The sequence below is a fragment of the Cynocephalus volans genome, chromosome 2 (genome assembly GCF_027409185.1).
Source record: "Cynocephalus volans isolate mCynVol1 chromosome 2, mCynVol1.pri, whole genome shotgun sequence".
Lineage (NCBI taxonomy): Eukaryota > Metazoa > Chordata > Mammalia > Dermoptera > Cynocephalidae > Cynocephalus > Cynocephalus volans.
In genome coordinates, this window is record NC_084461.1 from 205,823,174 (window position 1) to 205,842,503 (window position 19,330).

Below are 19,330 nucleotides of genomic sequence, written 5' to 3' on the forward strand. Positions count from 1 at the left end.
CACCTCACCTGTTCCTACCAATCCCTAAACTCAACTCTATGAGGGGAATGAAAGGTGTCCATTGGGGCACATACGAAGTAAACTCCCCACAGAGGGTCTGTGCTTGACAGGGATTTGGGGCCCAGAAGCCTGACCCTGAGGGGTGATATCTAATATGTTACTTTTATTCTTAATGAAAATGAGCTAGAAGGAAGGATGAGAGAACAGTGCTCCAGGTTTGGTAACAACATTTACCGAGAGGAGAAGAGAAGAAAATTTGGTTGTTCATCCTAGTAATTAAAATAACTTGCATTTGGCCTAAGTGTGGCAGATCTCTGGGACTTAGGACAGGGGAAGCCACTCTAGATGCATCTGGATGAGATAAAGGGAGGACGTGCACAGATCATTAAGTTGCCACCTCCAGGAAGTGAGCACTTCACTGCAGAGGCCACGAGCAGTCACTGAAGCGTCCTCGTCTGGCATTTATGATGAGCTTTCCAGCTGCAGAGTGGAGAATGGATTGAAAGGTAAACTGAGGCAATACGTGACAGAGACTAGGTGACAGAGGCAACCCTGAATGGGAAGCAATGTCTTTCGCTAGTTTTGTGACACTGAAGAAGAAGGAAAAGGAGCAAGAAGAACAAAACAGAGGTGCCAATGGCAGGACTTGAAGGCTGTGTGTCTTTTGTGGGTAAGGAAAGGGGAAAAGTTTAAGATGACTCCCATGTGTCTGCTTGGGGATTTGCACGGATTCTTATAACCCTTCTGAAAGAGGGCACTGGAACCATTCTCATACCCAGGCTGAATCCCAATGTGGGGACAAAATACCTTCTCAGTCCCAAGCATTATACTCACACACTCACAAAAAGACCCAATGCCCAGGAACCTGGCCTTCATGGTTACCGGACCAGATCACTCACACCATCTCCCTTGACACCATCATGATGACCAGAAAACGCTTGTCTGATTTGGATTGGGAAACACAGGGCCCATCCTTTTTGATGTTGGGTTCAAACACTAACAACATGCTGGAAGATTTAGGCTCCAGACAGTAGCAGGAAAAACAGGAGGTTTGCTAAGTGGTCCCACCACGTGCCTCAATTTTCACTCCACCCTCATTGTTAGTTCATTGTGAGTTCATGTTGGCTAATGTCCTGTGAATGTTGGGAGATGAACAGGGGATGGAGGCCAAGTAGTTCTATTCTCACAAATCTAAAGCTTTGAGTTTCCCACCTGTCCAATGTCCATGCAACAAAGCAATCCAGGGACAAGTAACACACTCTCTCACCTCTGACACATTGATCTGAAATTCTGAAGTCTCAGAAGAGGTTGAAATCAGCAAAAAGAAAAAAAAAAAAGCTCAGGATGGCCTTTTCTTCCCAGTCATAATAAGGAAGATAGAGAAGGCTGAAGAAACCGGTGGCACCACTACCCCCCATCACCTGTGTGTCTCCTCCACCTGTCCCCCCTCAGGTGAGGACAGACCCAGGGACTCAGCACCAGCACCTCTCCCTCTGAACATATCCCTTGTGGGGCTGCCTTCCACTCCCATCCCAACATAACTACTCCCCAGGTCACCTCTGGTCACTGCTGAGACTCACCCCCTCATGGCGTCCTGGTCACATTGGCGCTACCTTAGTCACCCTCCTCTTCTGTGTCCTGGGAGCTGGGATGAGACTTAGCCTGGCTCTGGGTCAGCTGTGACTCTGTCCCTTAAGGGCACAATGCCAAACATTAAGAACCCTGATTGGACTCTCTGGTTTCCCCCACTTGGATTGTACTTCTCAGTGTCATCCATGGGGTGCTCTGTCACTACCCAGTATTAAATTATGTTCTAGTGCCAGGGCCACTTCATTTCTCAAAGAACTCACTCTTAGTTTCTACTGAGTTTTCCAACTCAGTTATGACCTATAGCCTGATGACCCCAATAATTCCTTTACAGTCCACTGTCTTATAACAAGGAGGAGAAAAAAGCCTAAAAGAGTCAACAAAAGTAATATTTCTTGAGAATCACTCCAGGATCCAGGAAGAGAAATCACTGAGCTTAAATAGAGGCCACTCATAGATAGGGAAGGTGGATGTCTTTGGGCATCTCAATGGATAACCTCCTAAGCGGTAAGACTTTAATTTTTAAAATAATAAACATTACTTTCATAATGTATGAAATGAACATATGTCAAATATTTTACTCAACCGATATGTTAATAAGTAGACCAGTAAGATGGTAAAGATTTGCCAGAAAACATTTTAAGTATGCATTATTTGTAATATAATAGAAAAGGGTTTTTCAAGCAGCGTTTTCATATTGGAGATAAGCTGGTTGATATCACAGAGGTTAATACAACCAGTAACGTGAGGTTTATCTTCTCCTCTGACAGAAATCCACAAGTTAACAGGATTCCATTTGTATGACATTTCCAGAGGACATGTAGATTTGGGGACACCCTTCATCTGCACTTCACATCCAGTCTGTCCTGAAGAGGAATCTATTCCCCTCTTTCAGTTTTCCCACGTGCTCTTCACGCCACATCCTCTAACGTGGGGCTCCAGCCCACCTTCCCTGCAGCCCAGCAACCTCTGCAGACCACGGTCCTCCAGGCACTGGTCCTGCCAAGCTTCATCCCATTTCCGAGTCTCATCCCTCAGGTCCTGGGAGCCCCTTCACCTGGATCAGGGTGTCCGTCTCTGTTCCTCCACCTACGTCTACTTTCTGAACGTCTCCTCATCCTCACCTGAGCTCAGAACTTATGCCCTCAGCTCCCATGTTGTTTGATCCCCTCCTCCCCGACAGTCTCAGGACCTTCATTCCTTCTCAGACCCTAGGAACTCGGAGCATTGGCCTCTCTGGTTTCCCTGCCTCCAATGGTGAAGGTGACGAAGGAAGCCACCTTTGCTCTCCAAACCTCTATGTTTTCTCATCGGGGTCAGCTCCAGAGGCAAAGATGAGACTCTCCAGCTCCACTGGTCAAACCCACTGGCAATCAATGCACCCAACAGAAGACAGATGCTCAGTAAGTATTTGCACACGCAGACCTGCTTCTCACTGGGCACGTGTACTGGCCTCAGGATGGGGCTGAACTGGGAGAGGGTCTCCTGTGGGCCTGCTCCTCTCTGTGCCCTCAGCCTGAGAGCTGACAGGGGCACCCGCAATGGAGAGCACCCGTGGGCAGGGAGGGGACCACGGACAGCTTCGTCCTGTGTGTGAGGGACGGCTCAGCCTGGGCCAATCCTGTCCTTTAAGTTCAGAGGGAAGGGAGTGAAGTTTGTACTGGGAACCACTGCATCATCAAACAGGAAGTGATACTGAGAAAGCACAGGTTATAAACACATTTGGTCAAATTAATTACTACTTTATAATTAATAAAATTTCATAAAATGTCTGCTGTATGCTTAGAACACAGAAAAAATTAAAACCTGTCTGTTACAAAGCAAACGTGACTTCATATAATATTTTAATTAGAAAATTAATATGTACCAGAAATTTTTTTTCAGATGAACGTGTAAGTCTATTTTATATAGGTGACTACTTAAGATATTTACTAGTTTGTCATAAAATGGTACATTCAAATTTTCACAGTAATGGGACCACATTGTACCATGTTCATCACTGGAGATTTCAAGCTGGTAACCCGGCTCTTCTCTAAGTCCATGTGACTCCACAAAGAAAAAAATTAATGAACAGTCTGGTCTACATGCACTCAGAAATGTTCGACTTCTACAAAAGCCTTTGTTTCTTTTTGCGCTTTTGGTAAATGGGATTATATTTGTGCAAACTTTAATATTTTAACAAAGTAATATGTACGGCATGCCATTTCAGGACAGGCATTCTTTATTATTTCATTTTAATATTTTATTTTATTTTTGCTTATTTAAAAAATAAAGAAATAATAGTGCTAAGTCATCACTATCAAACGTATTTTTTCCTTAACCCCCTATTTGGAGTGGTTGATCCTCACAGCTCCCACAAATCAGGATCACAAATGGGTTCTGGGCAATGGACACAAGATGGGGAGGCAGGGCTGCCCCAGAGGATGTCTGGTCACCAGGTCACAGGATGGTGTGTCTGGGCCTGGACACCAGGGGGTGTGCGGGTGCCATTCCTGAGGAGTCTGGAGGTGATCAGAGTTGAAACCACCCTCCTGGCCCTGCCTGGTGCCATCTGTTCAGGGCTCACTGCTGTGACCTCCCCACCTCCTGGGCCCACATGGCCCTATCCATGCCCAGCCCCCTAACATCATCAGACACAGGGGCCTGACTCAGGGCCCAGTGTGGTGTCAAAGAGCTGGGGGGAGGGAGGGTCTCATTTGCATGAACGGACCCTCCCCCTGTCAGAGTATGAAGAGGGGGAGCGAGAGATGTGGGGAAGCTCTGCTTCAGCTGCGGGGCCACAGAGACAGGACTCGGGGACAATCTCCACCATGGCCTGGTCTCCTCTCCTCCTCACCCTCCTTGCTCACTGCACAGGTGACTATCTACTGGGCCAGGGAAAGGACCTTGGGAAGACCATGGGGCCCTGCTGTCTCCTCTTGTCTCTGGACCAGAATCACCATGTCTGTGTCTCTCCCACTTCCAGGGTCCTGGGCCCAGTCTGTGCTGACTCAGCCACCCTCAGCATCTGGGGCCCTGGGCCAGAGGGTCACCATCTCCTGCACCGGCAGCAGCTCCAACATTGGTATCTTTGGTGTGCACTGGTACCAGCAGCTCTCAGGAAAGGCCCCCAAACTCCTCATCTATGAAAACAACAAACGGCCCTCGGGGATCCCTGATCGCTTCTCTGGCTCAAGTCTGGCAGCTCGGCCTCCCTGACCATCACTGGGCTCCAGCCTGACGACGAGGCTGATTATTACTGTCAGTCCTTGGACATTGGACAGCAGCCTTCATACTCGCACAGTGCTCCAGGCCAGCGGGGAAGTGAGACAAGAACCTGCCGTCTGCCCAGAGATGGGGCTTCCCAGTGCGGCCCCCACCGACGGCCAAGCCAGCTGCTTCCTTTCTTTGTTTGTCTTGCTAAAACTGGGGTCTGAGGCCCACTTAAGGTAACTCTGTCTAGAGGGAGTGTTCTCCTCTTGAATTCTGTCCCCTAACGTTTCCTTGGTAGCAACATATGGTCTGATTTTCTTAAATCAAGCAGAAATCTCTGCACACCAGGCACAGGCTGCCCTGGAAACCGAGGCCACGAAAGATGCTTTAATCTGCTGGGGTTTTCATAGGAAAATGCCACACACTGGGTGAGTTCACGACAACGGATTTACTTTCTCACAGTCCTGGACTGTGGAAGTCCCAGATCAAGGGGCTGGCTGGCAGGTTTGTTTTCTATTGAGGCCTCTCTCCTTAGTCTGCAATGGCCACCTCCTCACATAGTTCTTCCACAGCCTTTTCTCTGTGTGCACACAGCTTAGTTTTTTTTTTTTTTTACTCTTTTTATATGGACACTAATCCCATTGGATGAGGGCTACACTGTAATGATGTCATTATTGTTAATTACCATCTTCTAGGCCCTATCTCCACGTATAGTCAGTCATACTGGGGATTAGGGTTTTCACATATTAAATATGGAGGGAGCACAATTTCAGTCTATGACAAAGGGTCAGGGCATAACCAGGGGCACAGAGTAAAGCTGTGTCTGCCCCAGGATAGTCAACATCCCAGAGGTCATCCGTCAACACCATTTACTGAACACCTACTATGTGCCAGGTTTGAGTCAGCGTCATTAGGTCAGGAAACACTGTGAATAAGACAAGAAGGGCCCCTTCGCTCAGGGAGCCGGTAATATCAGAGGGAATTTAGGTACAGAAGGAAAGTACCTCAACACAAGGAAAGCCATACAAAGCCAAACAGTATTGTCCTAAAAAGCTGATAGCTTTTGCCTTAAGAACAGGAAGAAGACAAGGATGCCCACTTTCCCCACTGCTATTTAACACATTGTTGGAAGTACTCGCCAGAACAGTCAGTCAAGAGAAAGCAATTAAGGGCACCCAGATTGGAAAAGACAAATACAAACTGTCCCTGTTTGCAGATGACGTGGTCATATACAAAGAAAAATCTAAAGATTCTAACAAAAAACAAACAAACAAAAAAACCTCTCTGAGTTGGTAAATGATTTCAGATAAGTTGCAGGATACAAAATCAACACTCAGAAATCAGTAGCATTTTTAAACTCCAGTAATGAACTAGCAGAAAAAGAAATCAAGAAAGCAAGCCTATTTACAATAGTCACCAAAATAAATAAATACATAAAATACCTAGGAATAAATTTAACCAAAGATGTGAAAGATTTCTACTGGTAGAGGTGTCTGTGAGAACCCCAAATCACTGCTGAAAGAAATTAAAGAGGGCACCACATGATGGAAAGTCATTCCATGCTCTTGGACTGGAAGAATTAACTTTGTGAAAGTGTCCATCATACCCAAACCAATAGACAGGTTAGTGTAATCCCTATCAAAATACCAATGGCATTCTTCACGGAAATAGAAAAACTAAACCTAATACACATGGAACAACAAAAGACCACATAACCAAAGCTATCCTGAACAATAAGCAAGCAAACAAACAAACAAACAAACAAACAAACAATTAAATAAAGAGAGGTCTGCATAATACTACCTGACTTCAAATTACACAAAGCTACAGTACCCCAAACAGCACGGCAGTGACATAGAAACAGACACTCATACAGATTGCACAGAATAGAGAACCCAGAAATCCACCCACGTGCTCACAGCCAACTGACCTGGGACAAAGGCAACAAGAACATACATTGGGGAAAAGAATTCTTCTTTAATAAACGGAGCAGGGAAAACTGGACATCCATATTTAAAAGAATAAAACTAGACCCATACCTCTCACTATACACCAAAATCAACTCTAAATAAATTAAAGATTTAAATAAGAACTGTAACTAAAAAACTCCTAAAAGAAAACATAGGGAAAACATTTCAGGATGTAGGACTGGGCAAAGACTTTAGACTATGACCCCAAAAGCACAGGCACCAAAATAAACAAATGGGATGATATCAAACTAAAAACCTTTTGCACAGCAAAAGAAACAATTAACAGAGCGAAAAGACAAGCTACCGAGTGGGAGAAACATTCACAGACTATGCATCTAGCAAGGGACTAATATACAAAATATACAAGGAACTCAAACAACTCAACAGTAAAAAACAAGTATCCTGATTCCTAAGAATGGGCAAAGGAGCTCAATAGGCATTTCTCAAAGGAGAAATATACAAATGGCCAACATGCGAAAAGATTGTTCACCATCAATAAGCAGCAGGAAAATGCAAATCAAAACGACGGTGACATATCATCTCACCCCAGTTAAACTGGCCATTCTTAAAAGGACAGAGAATAACAAATGCTGGTGAGTTTGCAGAGAAATAGGAACACTCCTATGCTGTTGGTAGGACTGTCAATTCGTGAGGCCGTTATAGGATACAGAATGTAGGTTCCTCAAATGACTTCAGATGGAACTGCCATATGTCCCAACCATCCTGCTGTTGGGTATGTACCCAGACAAATGGAAATCATCATGTTAAAGCGATACCTGCACTACCGTGACCTTTGCAGCTCCATTTACAATAGCCAGGATCCAATGTAAATGTCCATGAAGGGATGACTGGGTACGGAGAATGTGGTATATATACTCGAAGGAATACTGCTCTGCCATAAAAAAGAATGAAACTCAGCCATTTCTAGTGACATGGATGAACTTAGAGAAAATGATATCAAGCAAAATAAGCCAGGCACAGAAAGAGAAATACCGCATGTCCTCACTTGTAAGTGAGAGCTAAAGGAAATAAAGAAATAAATTGAAAAAGGAAGAAAGAAAGAGATACAACAATCACAATAACTCGCTGAACTTGCAAAAGGAGAGAACAGAACTGAGGTCACCAGAGCTGGAAAAGAGGGAGCGGGAGGCAGTGGGTGAGAAATTGGGAAAAGCCAGGAAAGAATGGTCACATTTTGTAATGTTGAATATGCTAATTATCCTAATTTGAACATTACATATTTAACAAAGATATTGATAGTCAGTGTCACACATCAAAGATACATACAATCAATTACATTTCAATAAATGAAGAAGGAGAAAATTCTGGAGAGGTCTGTGTTCTCTCTAATATGCATATTTTATGCGATATAAGTTATTAAGTTTACTCCCAAAATGACTTTCCTGAAATTTAGCTAGTCCCTCATTTATTAGCTAGAGAGGAGTAAAAGTGAAGGAGGAGCCGGCGCTGAGGCAGGCACAGAGGTCACCGTCGTGTGGGAGAGCGCTTTGGCCTGCAGCAGCTTGCAGCCCGGTGCTTCGGTGCTTCGCAGTCTTCGCTTTAGAACATTGTCTTCCGGGAAGGAGGACCAGGGGTGTGCTGGGTGTGGTTCTGCCTGCAACCCTGAATGGCCAAGTTCAGCTGAGCTGTTTGGCCTATGCTATCTGGAAGCTCAGCGACCACCTTTCAGAAGAAATTACAGTAGGCAGCACCGCTGTAATTCTCTGTGATTCTTTGTCTTCGTTCTGCGTCATCTGTGCCGGATACAGGATAATTTCCCTCCTCAGTCCTAAGCATCACATCCAGACAACGAAGCCCCCAGAACGAGTGAGACATCTCCGCCTTGCTCCACTCTTAAGGAATCCTGGCCTTCAGGACGACTGGACCCGATCACTCACACCACCTGCCCTGACACCATCATGGGGAAGTGGCGGGGGTTGGGGGGTTGCATTGCCTGTTTGGTTTGGGCAAAAGAGGACCTCTCCTCGGAGGTGAAAATTAGGTAAATCTCACACTAACCACCTGCTTGGGAGATTTGGGGTTCAGAAAGGAGAGGAAAAGAACAGGTTTGCCTAACTGGGCCCACCACGTGCATCACTCTGCCTCCCACTCTCAGTGGTAGCTCGTGTTGGGTCGTGTCCTGAAGATGTTGGGAGCTGAGCAGAGGACACAGGCTAGGTGGCTCTTGTCCACAAAACTACAACTGCAACTCTCTGACCTTTATAATGTCTATGCAATCAGTCAATGTCCTGTGAAGTGAAACCACTAAAACCTGTGCCTCCTCGGGTGAGGACACACCCAGGGGCTCGGCACCAGTCCCTCTCCCCCTGGTCACACCACCCATGTGGGGCCACCTTCTGCTCCCATCTCAGTACAGCTGGTCCCCAGGTCGCCTCCGGTCACTACTGAGAGTCTCCCCCTTGGGGTCCTGCTCACATAGGTGGTACCTCACTGGTGGTACCTTAGTCATCCTCCTCTTCTGTGTCCTTGGAGCTGGGATCAGAGATACCGTGATACTGAGTCAGCTGTGACTCTGCCCCTTAAGGACCCAAACCCAACTACTGACAGCTCTGATTGGGCCACTTCATATTTCAAATAATACCTTCTTGTTAGTTTCCTATTCCCTTTCCCAGCTCACTTATCACCTATGGGCTGATGACCTCAAATATTCCTCTAGTATACATTGTCATATAGAAGACGTGAACCATTGGGGGGAAAAAAACAGAGTTAGCAAAATAAAAGTTGCAATCCCTCTTGGGAACCACTCCAGGATCTGAGAAAAGAAATCCCTGAGCTTCAACAGACTTTTATCTTCATACACAACACTTTAAAATCGAGATGTTAGGTTAATCTCCTTGGGCATTTCAGTGAGCAAATTACACAAGAGTCACAGGATAATTTTTTAGAAGTTTAACAATGACACTCATATACGATGGATGGGACGTGTGTCAAATCTTTTATTCAACTGATAAGTTAATGAAGCCTGATAAGAGTGAAACCTGGTCAAAAAGCACTTTACACACATGGTATCTACACTCCAAGAGGAAAGGAGCTTTGAAGCAAATTTCCTGTGTTGGAGATAAGCTGGCTTATATCCTGCAGGGAAATAAAGCCAGAAACTTTATATTTATCTTACCTCTGACAGAAATCTACAAATGGAAAAGCTTTCATTTATGAGAAATTTCTAACAACTGACATGCAGATTTTGGAAGTTCTCCATCTGATACTTCCTACCCACTCTTTCCTAAAGGGGGATCTATTTTCCCTCTTTCAGGTGTCTCATGCTCTCCTCATGTCATACTCTTTCACCGAGAGCTTCAGCCCACCTTCCCTGCCAGCCCCAGCAACCTCTGCAGATCATAATCCACCAGCCAGAGGCTCCTCGACTGACAAAGTTCATCTTTTTAGATGCCTAAGACACTGGTCCTACCAAACTACTTCTCATTTCTGAATCTCATCCTTCAGTTCCAGGGAGCCCCTTGACCTGGATCAGGGTGTCCATCTCTGTTCGTCCTTCTACATCTGCTGTGTGAACTTCTCTTATCCTCACCTTGACTTATTCCCTCAGCTCCACACTGTGCGGATCTTCTCCTCCTGTACGGTCTCCGGACCTTTGTTCCTTCCCAGTCCTCAGCTTGCAGCATTGGACTCTCTTGTCTCCCTGCCTCCAGTGGTGAAGGTGAGGAAGGAAGCCACCTTCGTACCCTAATCTATTAGGTTTGCTCATCAAGTTAGCTCCTCAACCGAGGATGAGACACTCCAGATCAGCTGGTCAAACCCACTGGCAATCAATGCACCCAACAGAAGACAGATGCTCAGTAAGTATTTGCGCATGCAGACCTGCTTCTCACTGGGCACGTGTACTGGCCTCAGGATGGGGCTGAACTGGGAGAGGGTCTCCAGTAGGCCTGCTCCTCTCTGTGCCCTCAGCCTGAGAGCTGACAGGGGCACCCGCAATGGAGAGCACCCGTGGGCAGGGAGGGGACCACGGACAGCTTCGTCCTGTGTGTGAGGGACGGCTCAGCCTGGGCCAATCCAGTCCTTTAAGTTCATAGGGAAGGGAGCAAAGTTTCTACTAAGAACCACTGCATCAGCAAAGAGGAAGTGATCCTGAGTAAGCACAGGTTATAAGCACATTTGTTAAAGTTAGTTTCTACTTTATAATGAATAAAAACACATAAAATGTCTGCTGTATGCTTAGATCACACAAAAAAATCTGAAAACTGACTACTAAAAGCATACATGATGTAAAAACACATTGTGATTTCAAAATCAAAATGGACCATAAATTTTCTTTCAGATGAACTTATAATCCGAATGTATTTAGGTGACTACTTTATATATACACTAATTTATTACAAAATCTGGCATTCAAATTCTCACAGTCATGGCACGACATTGTAACGTATTCATTAACGGAGATTTCAAACTGACAAGTGGCTCTTCCTGTCTAAGTCCATGTGACTCCACACACACAATAATCAACAGTCTGGTATACACACTTTCAGAAATGTTCTAGTTATACAGAAGTCTTGGTTTCTTTTTGTGGTTTTGGTAATAGGATCATCTTTTCATAAAGCTTAATTTTTCGGACAGAAAAATATGCATTGCATGTCCTTTCAGGACAAGGAATCTTTATTTTTTGGTTTGTCTGTTTATATTAAACAGAAAAAAAGCACTCACTCTTCAGTATAAAACTTTTGTTTTCCTTAACCCACCATTCGGAGTGGTTGATCCTGACAGGTCAGGATGATGTGGGATCTGGGCAATGGATAGAAGAGTGGGGAGGCAGGGCAGCCCCAGAGGATGTCTGGTCACCAGGTCACAGGATGGTGTGTCTGAGCCTGGACACCAGGGGGTGTGCGGTAGCCATTCCTGAGGAGTCTGGAGGTGATCAGAGTTGAAACCAGCCTCCTGGCCCTGCCTGGTGCCATCTGCTCAGGGTTCACTGCTGTGACCTCCCCACCTCCTGGGCCCACATGGCCCTATCCATGCCCAAGCCCCAACATCCTCAGACACAGGGGCCTGACTCAGGGCTCAGTGTGGTGTCAAAGAGCTGGGGGGAGGGAGGGTCTCATTTGCATGAGTGGACCCTCCCCCTGTCAGAGTATGAAGAGGGGAAGCGACAGATGTGGGGAAGCTCTGCTTCAGCTGTGGGGCCACAGAGAAAGGACTCGGGGACAATCTCCACCATGGCCTGGTCCCCTCTCCTCCTCACCCTCCTTGCTCACTGCACAGGTGACTATCTACTGGGCCAGGGAAAGGACCTTGGGAAGACCATGGGGCCCTGCTGTCTCCTCTTGTCTCTAGACCAGAATCACCATGTCTGTGTCTCTCCCACTTCCAGGGTCCTGGGCCCAGTCTGTGCTGACTCAGCCACTCTCAGCGTCTGGGGCCCTGGGCCAGAGGGTCACCATCTCCTGCACCGGCAGCAGCTGCAACATTGGTATCTTTGGTGTGCACTGGTACCAGCAGCTCTCAGGAAAGGCCCCCAAACCCCTCATCTATGAAGACAGCAAACGGTCCTCGGGGATCCCTGATCGCTTCTCTGACTCCCGGTCTGGCAGTTCGGCCTCCCTGACCATCACTGGGCTCCAGCCTGACGACGAGGCTGATTATTACTGTCAGTCCTATGACAGCAGCCTTGGTGCTCACACAGTTCTCCAGGCCAGCGGGGAAGTGAGACAAGAACCTGCCATCTGCCCAGAGATGGGGCTTCCCGGTGTGGCCGCCGCCAACGGCTAAGCCAGCTGCTTCCTTACTTTGTTTCTTTTGCCTAAAACTGGGGTGTGAGGCCTACTTAAGATAACTCTGTCTAGAGACAGTGTTCTCCTCTTGAATTCTTCCCCCCTAACCTGCCTTTGGTAGCAACATATGGTCTGATTTCTGAAACCGAGAAGAAATCTCTGCACACCCGGCACAGTCTGCCCTGGAAACAGAGTCCATGCGAGATGCATTACTTTGCTTTGGCTTCTATAGCAAAAGACTGGGGACTTCACCACTCATGACCAGTAATTTATTTTCTTACAGTTCTGGGGGCTGGAAGTCCCAGGTCAAGGTGCCTGCAGATTTATTTTCTCCTGAGGCCTCTCTCCTTAGTCTGCAGATGGCCACCTCCTCTTAGTTCTTTCATGGCCTTTTCTCTGTGTGGGCACAGCTTAGTTTTTCTCACCCTTTTTATAGGGACGCCAGTCCTATTGCACTAGGGCCCCACCCTAATGATGTCATTACTCTTGATTAGTGTCTTCTAGGTCCTCTCTCCACATATAATCACACAGGGATCAGGGGTTTGACATTTGAAATCGCAGGGGGCACAATTCAGTCTATGACAAGGGACAAGAATGTGGCTGTGTCTGACCCAGGAAAGTCAACATCCCACAGGTCATCTGTCCACACCATTTACTGAACATCTACTATATTCCAGGATTGAGATGGGATCATTAGGTCAGGAAACAGTGTAAACAACATGGGAAGTGTCCAGCCCCTAGGGAGCTGGTTAAGTCAGGGCAAAGTGTTTGGACCAAAAAGTACAGATATGAGTTGGAACAAGAATTGTGTGAGGAAAATAAAGAAAGTTGAGATTAGCAAGGTGTGGGAGGAGCCTTAGAGATGCTGGCAAGGAAGATATAGAGTCTGAAGAAGTTTATGAAATCCAGCTGCTAAATAGTCCTGCACAAGGAACAGAGCATGAGGTGCAGAATAGTCCTGTTCTGCATGTTTCAGAGTAGCCAGTACTGAGGAATGGGGTGTGGTGAAGAGAGAAACTGAGGCTGGGCTCTTAGACACTGTATTGGTGTGAGTGAGCTGCAGCCAACATAGAGACCATGATCAACTACACCCTGCTGATGCAGAATTATTTGTAACACACATTTTCAAGAAATAAGATGAGCTCCTGACAAATGCTATTGTTTGTCAGGAGTTCTAGAAATACACACCTCTGAATTACTCTCAACAAATTTGATGAAAATTTCACCTGTGCCTCTGAAAAATTCCAAATATTGTTAGAAGAATAAAACTTAAGGAATGAATTCAGTCCCCTCACACTCAATGGTGTCCACATGTTAGAAAACTGTGTCTTTGGGGGATCCATTCAAGATGGTGGAACAGATGGTCTGCAGTGTCACTCTGTCCCACAAATCAACCAAATTTACAACTATAAAAATGTAACATCAGCCAAGCTGGGGCTGCTGGAGCTCAGGGGAAGAGGAGGAGAGACCTACGGAGTTCATGAAGGTGGGAGAAGCTACGATGAGAGAAAGAAAAAGCTGCTCTGAGCATTTTGGGCCACGGCTTCTTTAAGGCTGGAGCTGCTGAGCACATGGAGCATGAGCCAGCAGAAGCTGCAGCTGTGCCCTTCAGATGGAGTAAATTGGAGGCAGTGGGAGAGAAGAAGGCCTTGGCGGCCTCCAGGACAGCAAGACCACTAACAGGATCCCGTGGACCCACGCAGGAGCGAAGAGCCAGAACAACTGAAAAAAGCGAGCTGTTTAGATGCTGAAGAGTCATTGCAAGGGACCAGTGCAGGATCCATCTCATGGGAAGTGTTTGGAGCATGGCGGTGGGGGAGTTGTGCCCACCAGGGGAACACTGGGAAACAGCAAAGACTGCTGATCTGACCCCCAATCAGTGCAGGACCACTCAGAGGAGACTGGTCGGGAATGCAGAATTGCATGGGGTGCAGTTTGATTAAAAACCTCAGGCCCAGATCAGAGGTTCTACAGAACACTGATCCACCAGGTCTCTGGAGAGCTGGAAGTACCTATAAGGTCAACCGTTAAACCCTGAGCAGCACAAAAAGCCTTCCCTAGGGAAACAGCAGCAAAGTAGCAATTTAAACAACCACAAAGCTCAAGTACTGGTTCCCACAGGAAGTTCCCCCATGTTAGAATGAAAGGATAAAAAATTAGTTCCAGCCCAGGCACACCACCAGCACCTCAGAGCCCACCCATGGACCTGGGGCAAGGAGAAGTGGAACAGACCTCTCTCCCACAACCAGGCACAAAATGCCAGCACCCCGGGGCCCACCTTGGGTCCCAAGGCATGGAGAGGGGACTGGACCTCTCTCCCACAACCAGGGACACCATGCCAGCAACTTGTGGCCCGCCCAGGGACACAGGACATGGAGAAAGGGACCGGACCACCCTCCCACAACCAGGGCACACTGAACAAGTGCCTCGGGGCCCACCCAGGGACCCGGGGTATGGAGTTGTGAACTGGACCACCTTCCTACAACCAGGCACAACATGCCAGCACCTTGGAGTCCCCCAGGGACCCAGGGCATGGAGAAGGGGAATGGACCTCTCTCCCGCAACCAGGTACAACATGCTGGCACCTCAAAGTCCACCCAGAGACACAGGGCATGGAGAAGGGGACTGGACCCCTCTCCCACAACCAGGCACACTGCACCAGTACCTCAGGGCCTGCCTGGGGTCCTAAGGCATGGAGAAGGGGACTGGACCTCTCTCCCATAACCAGACACACCAAGCCAGTGTGTCAGGGCCTGCCCACGGACCCAGGGCATGGAGAGGGGGACTAGACCAGCCTCCCACAACCAGACACACCATGCCAGTACCTTGGGGCCTGCCTAGGAACATGAGGCATGGAGAAGGGGATCGGACCTCTCTCCCACAAGCAGGCACACCATGCCAGTGCCTCAGAGCCCACCCAGGGACCCAAGGCATGGAGAAGGTGACTGGACCTCTCTCCCACAATCAGACACACCACACCAGCACCTTGGGGCCCGCCTAGGGACATGAGGCATGGAGAAGGGGACCGGATCTCTCTCCCATAACCAGGCACGACATATCAGTGCCTCAGGCCCTACCCATGGACCCAGGGCATGGATAGGGGGACCAGACCAGCCTCCTACAACCAGGCACACCACGCCAGTGCCTCAGAGCCCACCCAGTACCCAGGGTATGGAGAAGGAAACCAGACTTCTCTCCCACAATCAGGCACACCACGCCAGTGCCTCAGGTCCTGCCAGGGGACCTGAGGCATGGAGAAGGGGTCTGGACCTCTCTTCCACAACCAGGCACACCAAGCCAGTGCCTCTGGCTCTGTCCAGTGACCTGAGGTATGGAGCCAGGGACTGGACCATCCTCCCACACCATGCACAAAATGCCAGCACCTCGGGGCCCACCTGGGTACCTGAGGCATTGAGAAGGGGATTGGACCCTCCTCCCACAACCAGGCACATGGTGCCAGCACCTCAGGGCCCACCCAGAGACCTGGGGCATGGAGAAAGTGACCTGACCCGTCTCTCACAACCAGGCACATGGCTCCAGCACCGTGCGGCCTGCCCAGGTACCAGAGGCATGTAGAATGGGACCAAACAACCCACAACCGGGCATGCCGCCAGTGCCAAGGAGCATACCAGAAACAGCACCTCCATGAGGGTGGCCCACCACAGCCACCACAATAACCATGGCTGCTGCGAAAGTGGCTAGATGCCACAGCCACCACGCAGATGGTCGGCCAACCGCTGCAGTGCATTCACACAAGAAGAGATACCAGCAGAGACAAAGAAAAGAAAAGGATGGCTCTTTCCACAAAACCCATTTCAGAGTGACAGAAGAAGCATCTGCTCTGTGATAATACCGGGGGACCTGATCACACCCCTCAGCATGGGACAGATCATCTAGGCAACAAGTTAACAAAGTAACCACTATTCTTTCAGAAAGAGAGAAGAAATCTAGGGTAATTGGTGGTGGGGGGGGAGGGAATGGGAGAATGGGAGAGGTGGGACAAGGGGCATAAAAAATAATTACGATTTGTAACAATATATATGCTTGTAATATTGACTTAATCAACATATCTCAATGTTCAACCCCCAATATGTGTATAATGGATTTTGATTCAATAAATAAATTTTAAAAAATTAATTTGATAAAATAATAATGACAGTATCATACCAAATAACAAAAGACATTAAATGCAAAATTATTCTGTGAATTTATACAAGGTGCTCTTGTAGTGGACATATCCTGGCAAAACTTAAAGAAAATTATCTTTATCATTAAGACCTAGGTCATTTTCAAGCCAAGGGGGGTTATCCCTGTAATAAATAGAATCTCAATAAAAGGATCCCCATGTTAAAAAAAAAAAAGAAGAAGAAAACGTTGTCTTCGGAAAAGCACAGTATCCCACCGTTTCCACCAGATCAATTAATACAATCCACAGGGAGTAGGATTCTGGCACTGGGTTGTGTTTCAATGTTTGCAGAAGTTTAGTTTATGGAACAAAACACTATAACACCTACTTTGCAATATCTTCCATTTTCCCTATGACAAAAAGGAGCCAACAGCACTGGACAGGCCAAGGAGACTGAGACTTGGCTTCAGACTGGACCAAGGCCTTAGAGCAGGGGTCTGTGGTCCTGCTGGGCAGAGTCAAGGCTGCTAGGTCAACTCATCCCTCTTTCAGTTGTCCCTGTGGGTAATGTGAAGATTGTGCTGGGAATCAGGTGTTAGAAAGCGCTTGTTATGCCACAGGACAGAGTACGGTAGAAGAAAAAAAACAGTTATTAGAGATCAAAATGTGATGGAATGCACCTAAAGAAGAATAAATGCCATACTGCAGGGATTGGGAGGAAGGAAGGACTCACTGCATTGGTTTACATTATTGCTGGAAAAGCCGCGAGAAGCTCTCTCCCAACAGACGGCAAGAACCCATGGGACTTCATGAGCCAAGAGTAGGGTGCTGCAGATACCATTGCCATATGGTGGTCCAACGCAGCCACCACCACAGCCACTGCCACTGCAAGGGTGGCTAACAGCCACAGTAGCAGCCAATGCCACTGCAGCATCCATCACCACTGTGCAGGTGGCCCATCAACCACTTGACTGCGTTAGCAGCGGGAAAGTCATCATCGGAGTCTGGGGAAAGAGGTGAGTGACTGCAAACCTGCAACTCAGTGGCCAAACCCACAGGGGGAATTGTGCTGCTACACACAGTAGGACACCTGGGGGAGGAGGTATGTGCATAACCCACACAACTGCCTTGATCCAGGGAGAGACACATACATGGAACCTACCAAGAGTGTAGAAATCCACAATACCCAAATAGAGTAAGGAAGAAAATTCCCATCCCCCAACTGGGGGAAGCAAGTACCCAAGAGAAACCTCTGCCTGTAGGAAAGCGGAAATAAAATCTACCCAGAGTCACCCATTCAACCTGATGAGCTCAAGTGTACCCCAGTGCACCCATCAGGGAAATGGGATGCTAGCTGGTGTGCCAAAAAGCCCACCCAGGGATACACACCTAAGCCAAAGAGTGGCAGGGCATCCAGGTGCTTCTCCCAAGAATTTGAGAGCTTGCCTACATACTCAACCAACCAACACAGTGTCAGTAACCTCACCAAAGAATCACCAAGTGCCCCAGTGCCACATCCATGGAGGCAGTAACATGCGACTCCAGCAGTGAAGATGAGCAAAGCACCTACACAGAGACCACACTACAGCATGTACGTGGAATCGATTGAAAACACCACACTCAATGGTCAATATAAAACACATCTACAGGAGGCAGTCTGTCTCCTCAAAGCCCACTGTAAACTAATAGAAGGAGCAACTGCTCTACCAAATAACCAGACATCAATATGCAAATATTAGAAATAAGAAAAAACACGAAAAATGACACCATCAAAGTAATACAATAGTTCTCAAGAACCAGAGTGCATGTAGCAGGAAACCCTTGAAAGGAATGAAAAGGAATATGGAGCAACAGTCTTAAGGAGACTCAATGAGATACAAAAAGACTCAGACAACAAAACAAAATGAGAAATATACAAGATATGAAGGAGGAAGTTTATATGAGATTGATAGCATAAAATATAATGTAGCAGAACTCCTGGGACTGAAGGATTCATTGAACAAAACAAAATAGAGCTTAAGCAGCAAGTTAGAGCATGCCTGGGTACGTAGGCAGGAGCCAAGGGCAAGATTCCCCCACCTGATAGAAGGCCAGAGGATGTGCAGGGAACAAGGCAGGAGCTGTGGGCAGCCTCCCCTGCTCCACTGAAGGTAGGAGCATGCCACAAACACCACTTCTGTGTGGGTGAATCACTACAGCCACTGCTTCAGCCACTGCCACTACAAGAGTGGCTCACCACCACAGTACAAGACACAGCCACCATGCAGGCAGCCTGCTGCCCACTTGACTGCATTGACACCAGCAGAGCCATCAGCACAGCCAAGAAAAAAAGAGGAAGTCTTTCTCCTAAACACCCAGAGCAGAATAATAGAAAAGGCAACTGCTCTACCAGATAATCATACATCGACACAGAGATACTAGAGATATGAGAAAAGAAGACACAGATTTTCTAACATTTTCATTCCAGAAAGATCCTCTCTGAGATACATTATAGTCAAACCAGCTAGGCTGAAATACAAAGAGAGAATCCTAAAAGCAGCTAAAGAAAAATGTCAAGTCACTTATAAGGGAGCCCCCATCATACTCACAGCAGAGTTCTCCAGAGAAACCCTACAGGCAAGATGGAAATGGGTTGATGTATTTAAAACACTTACAGAGAAAAGAGCCAGGCAATAATATTATGCTCAGAAAGACTATCCTTCAGAAAT

General features: G+C 47.2%; 1 gene segment (V, D, J or C); it reads left to right on the forward strand.

Moving 5' to 3' along the window:
- Positions 1–4,397: 4,397 nt before the first annotated feature.
- LOC134370762 (immunoglobulin lambda variable 1-40-like) lies at positions 4,398–12,494 on the forward strand. The segment is given in 3 exon segments: positions 4,398–4,443; positions 4,553–4,757; positions 12,302–12,494. Coding segments are annotated over 3 exon segments (444 nt in total).
- Positions 12,495–19,330: the final 6,836 nt, after the last annotated feature.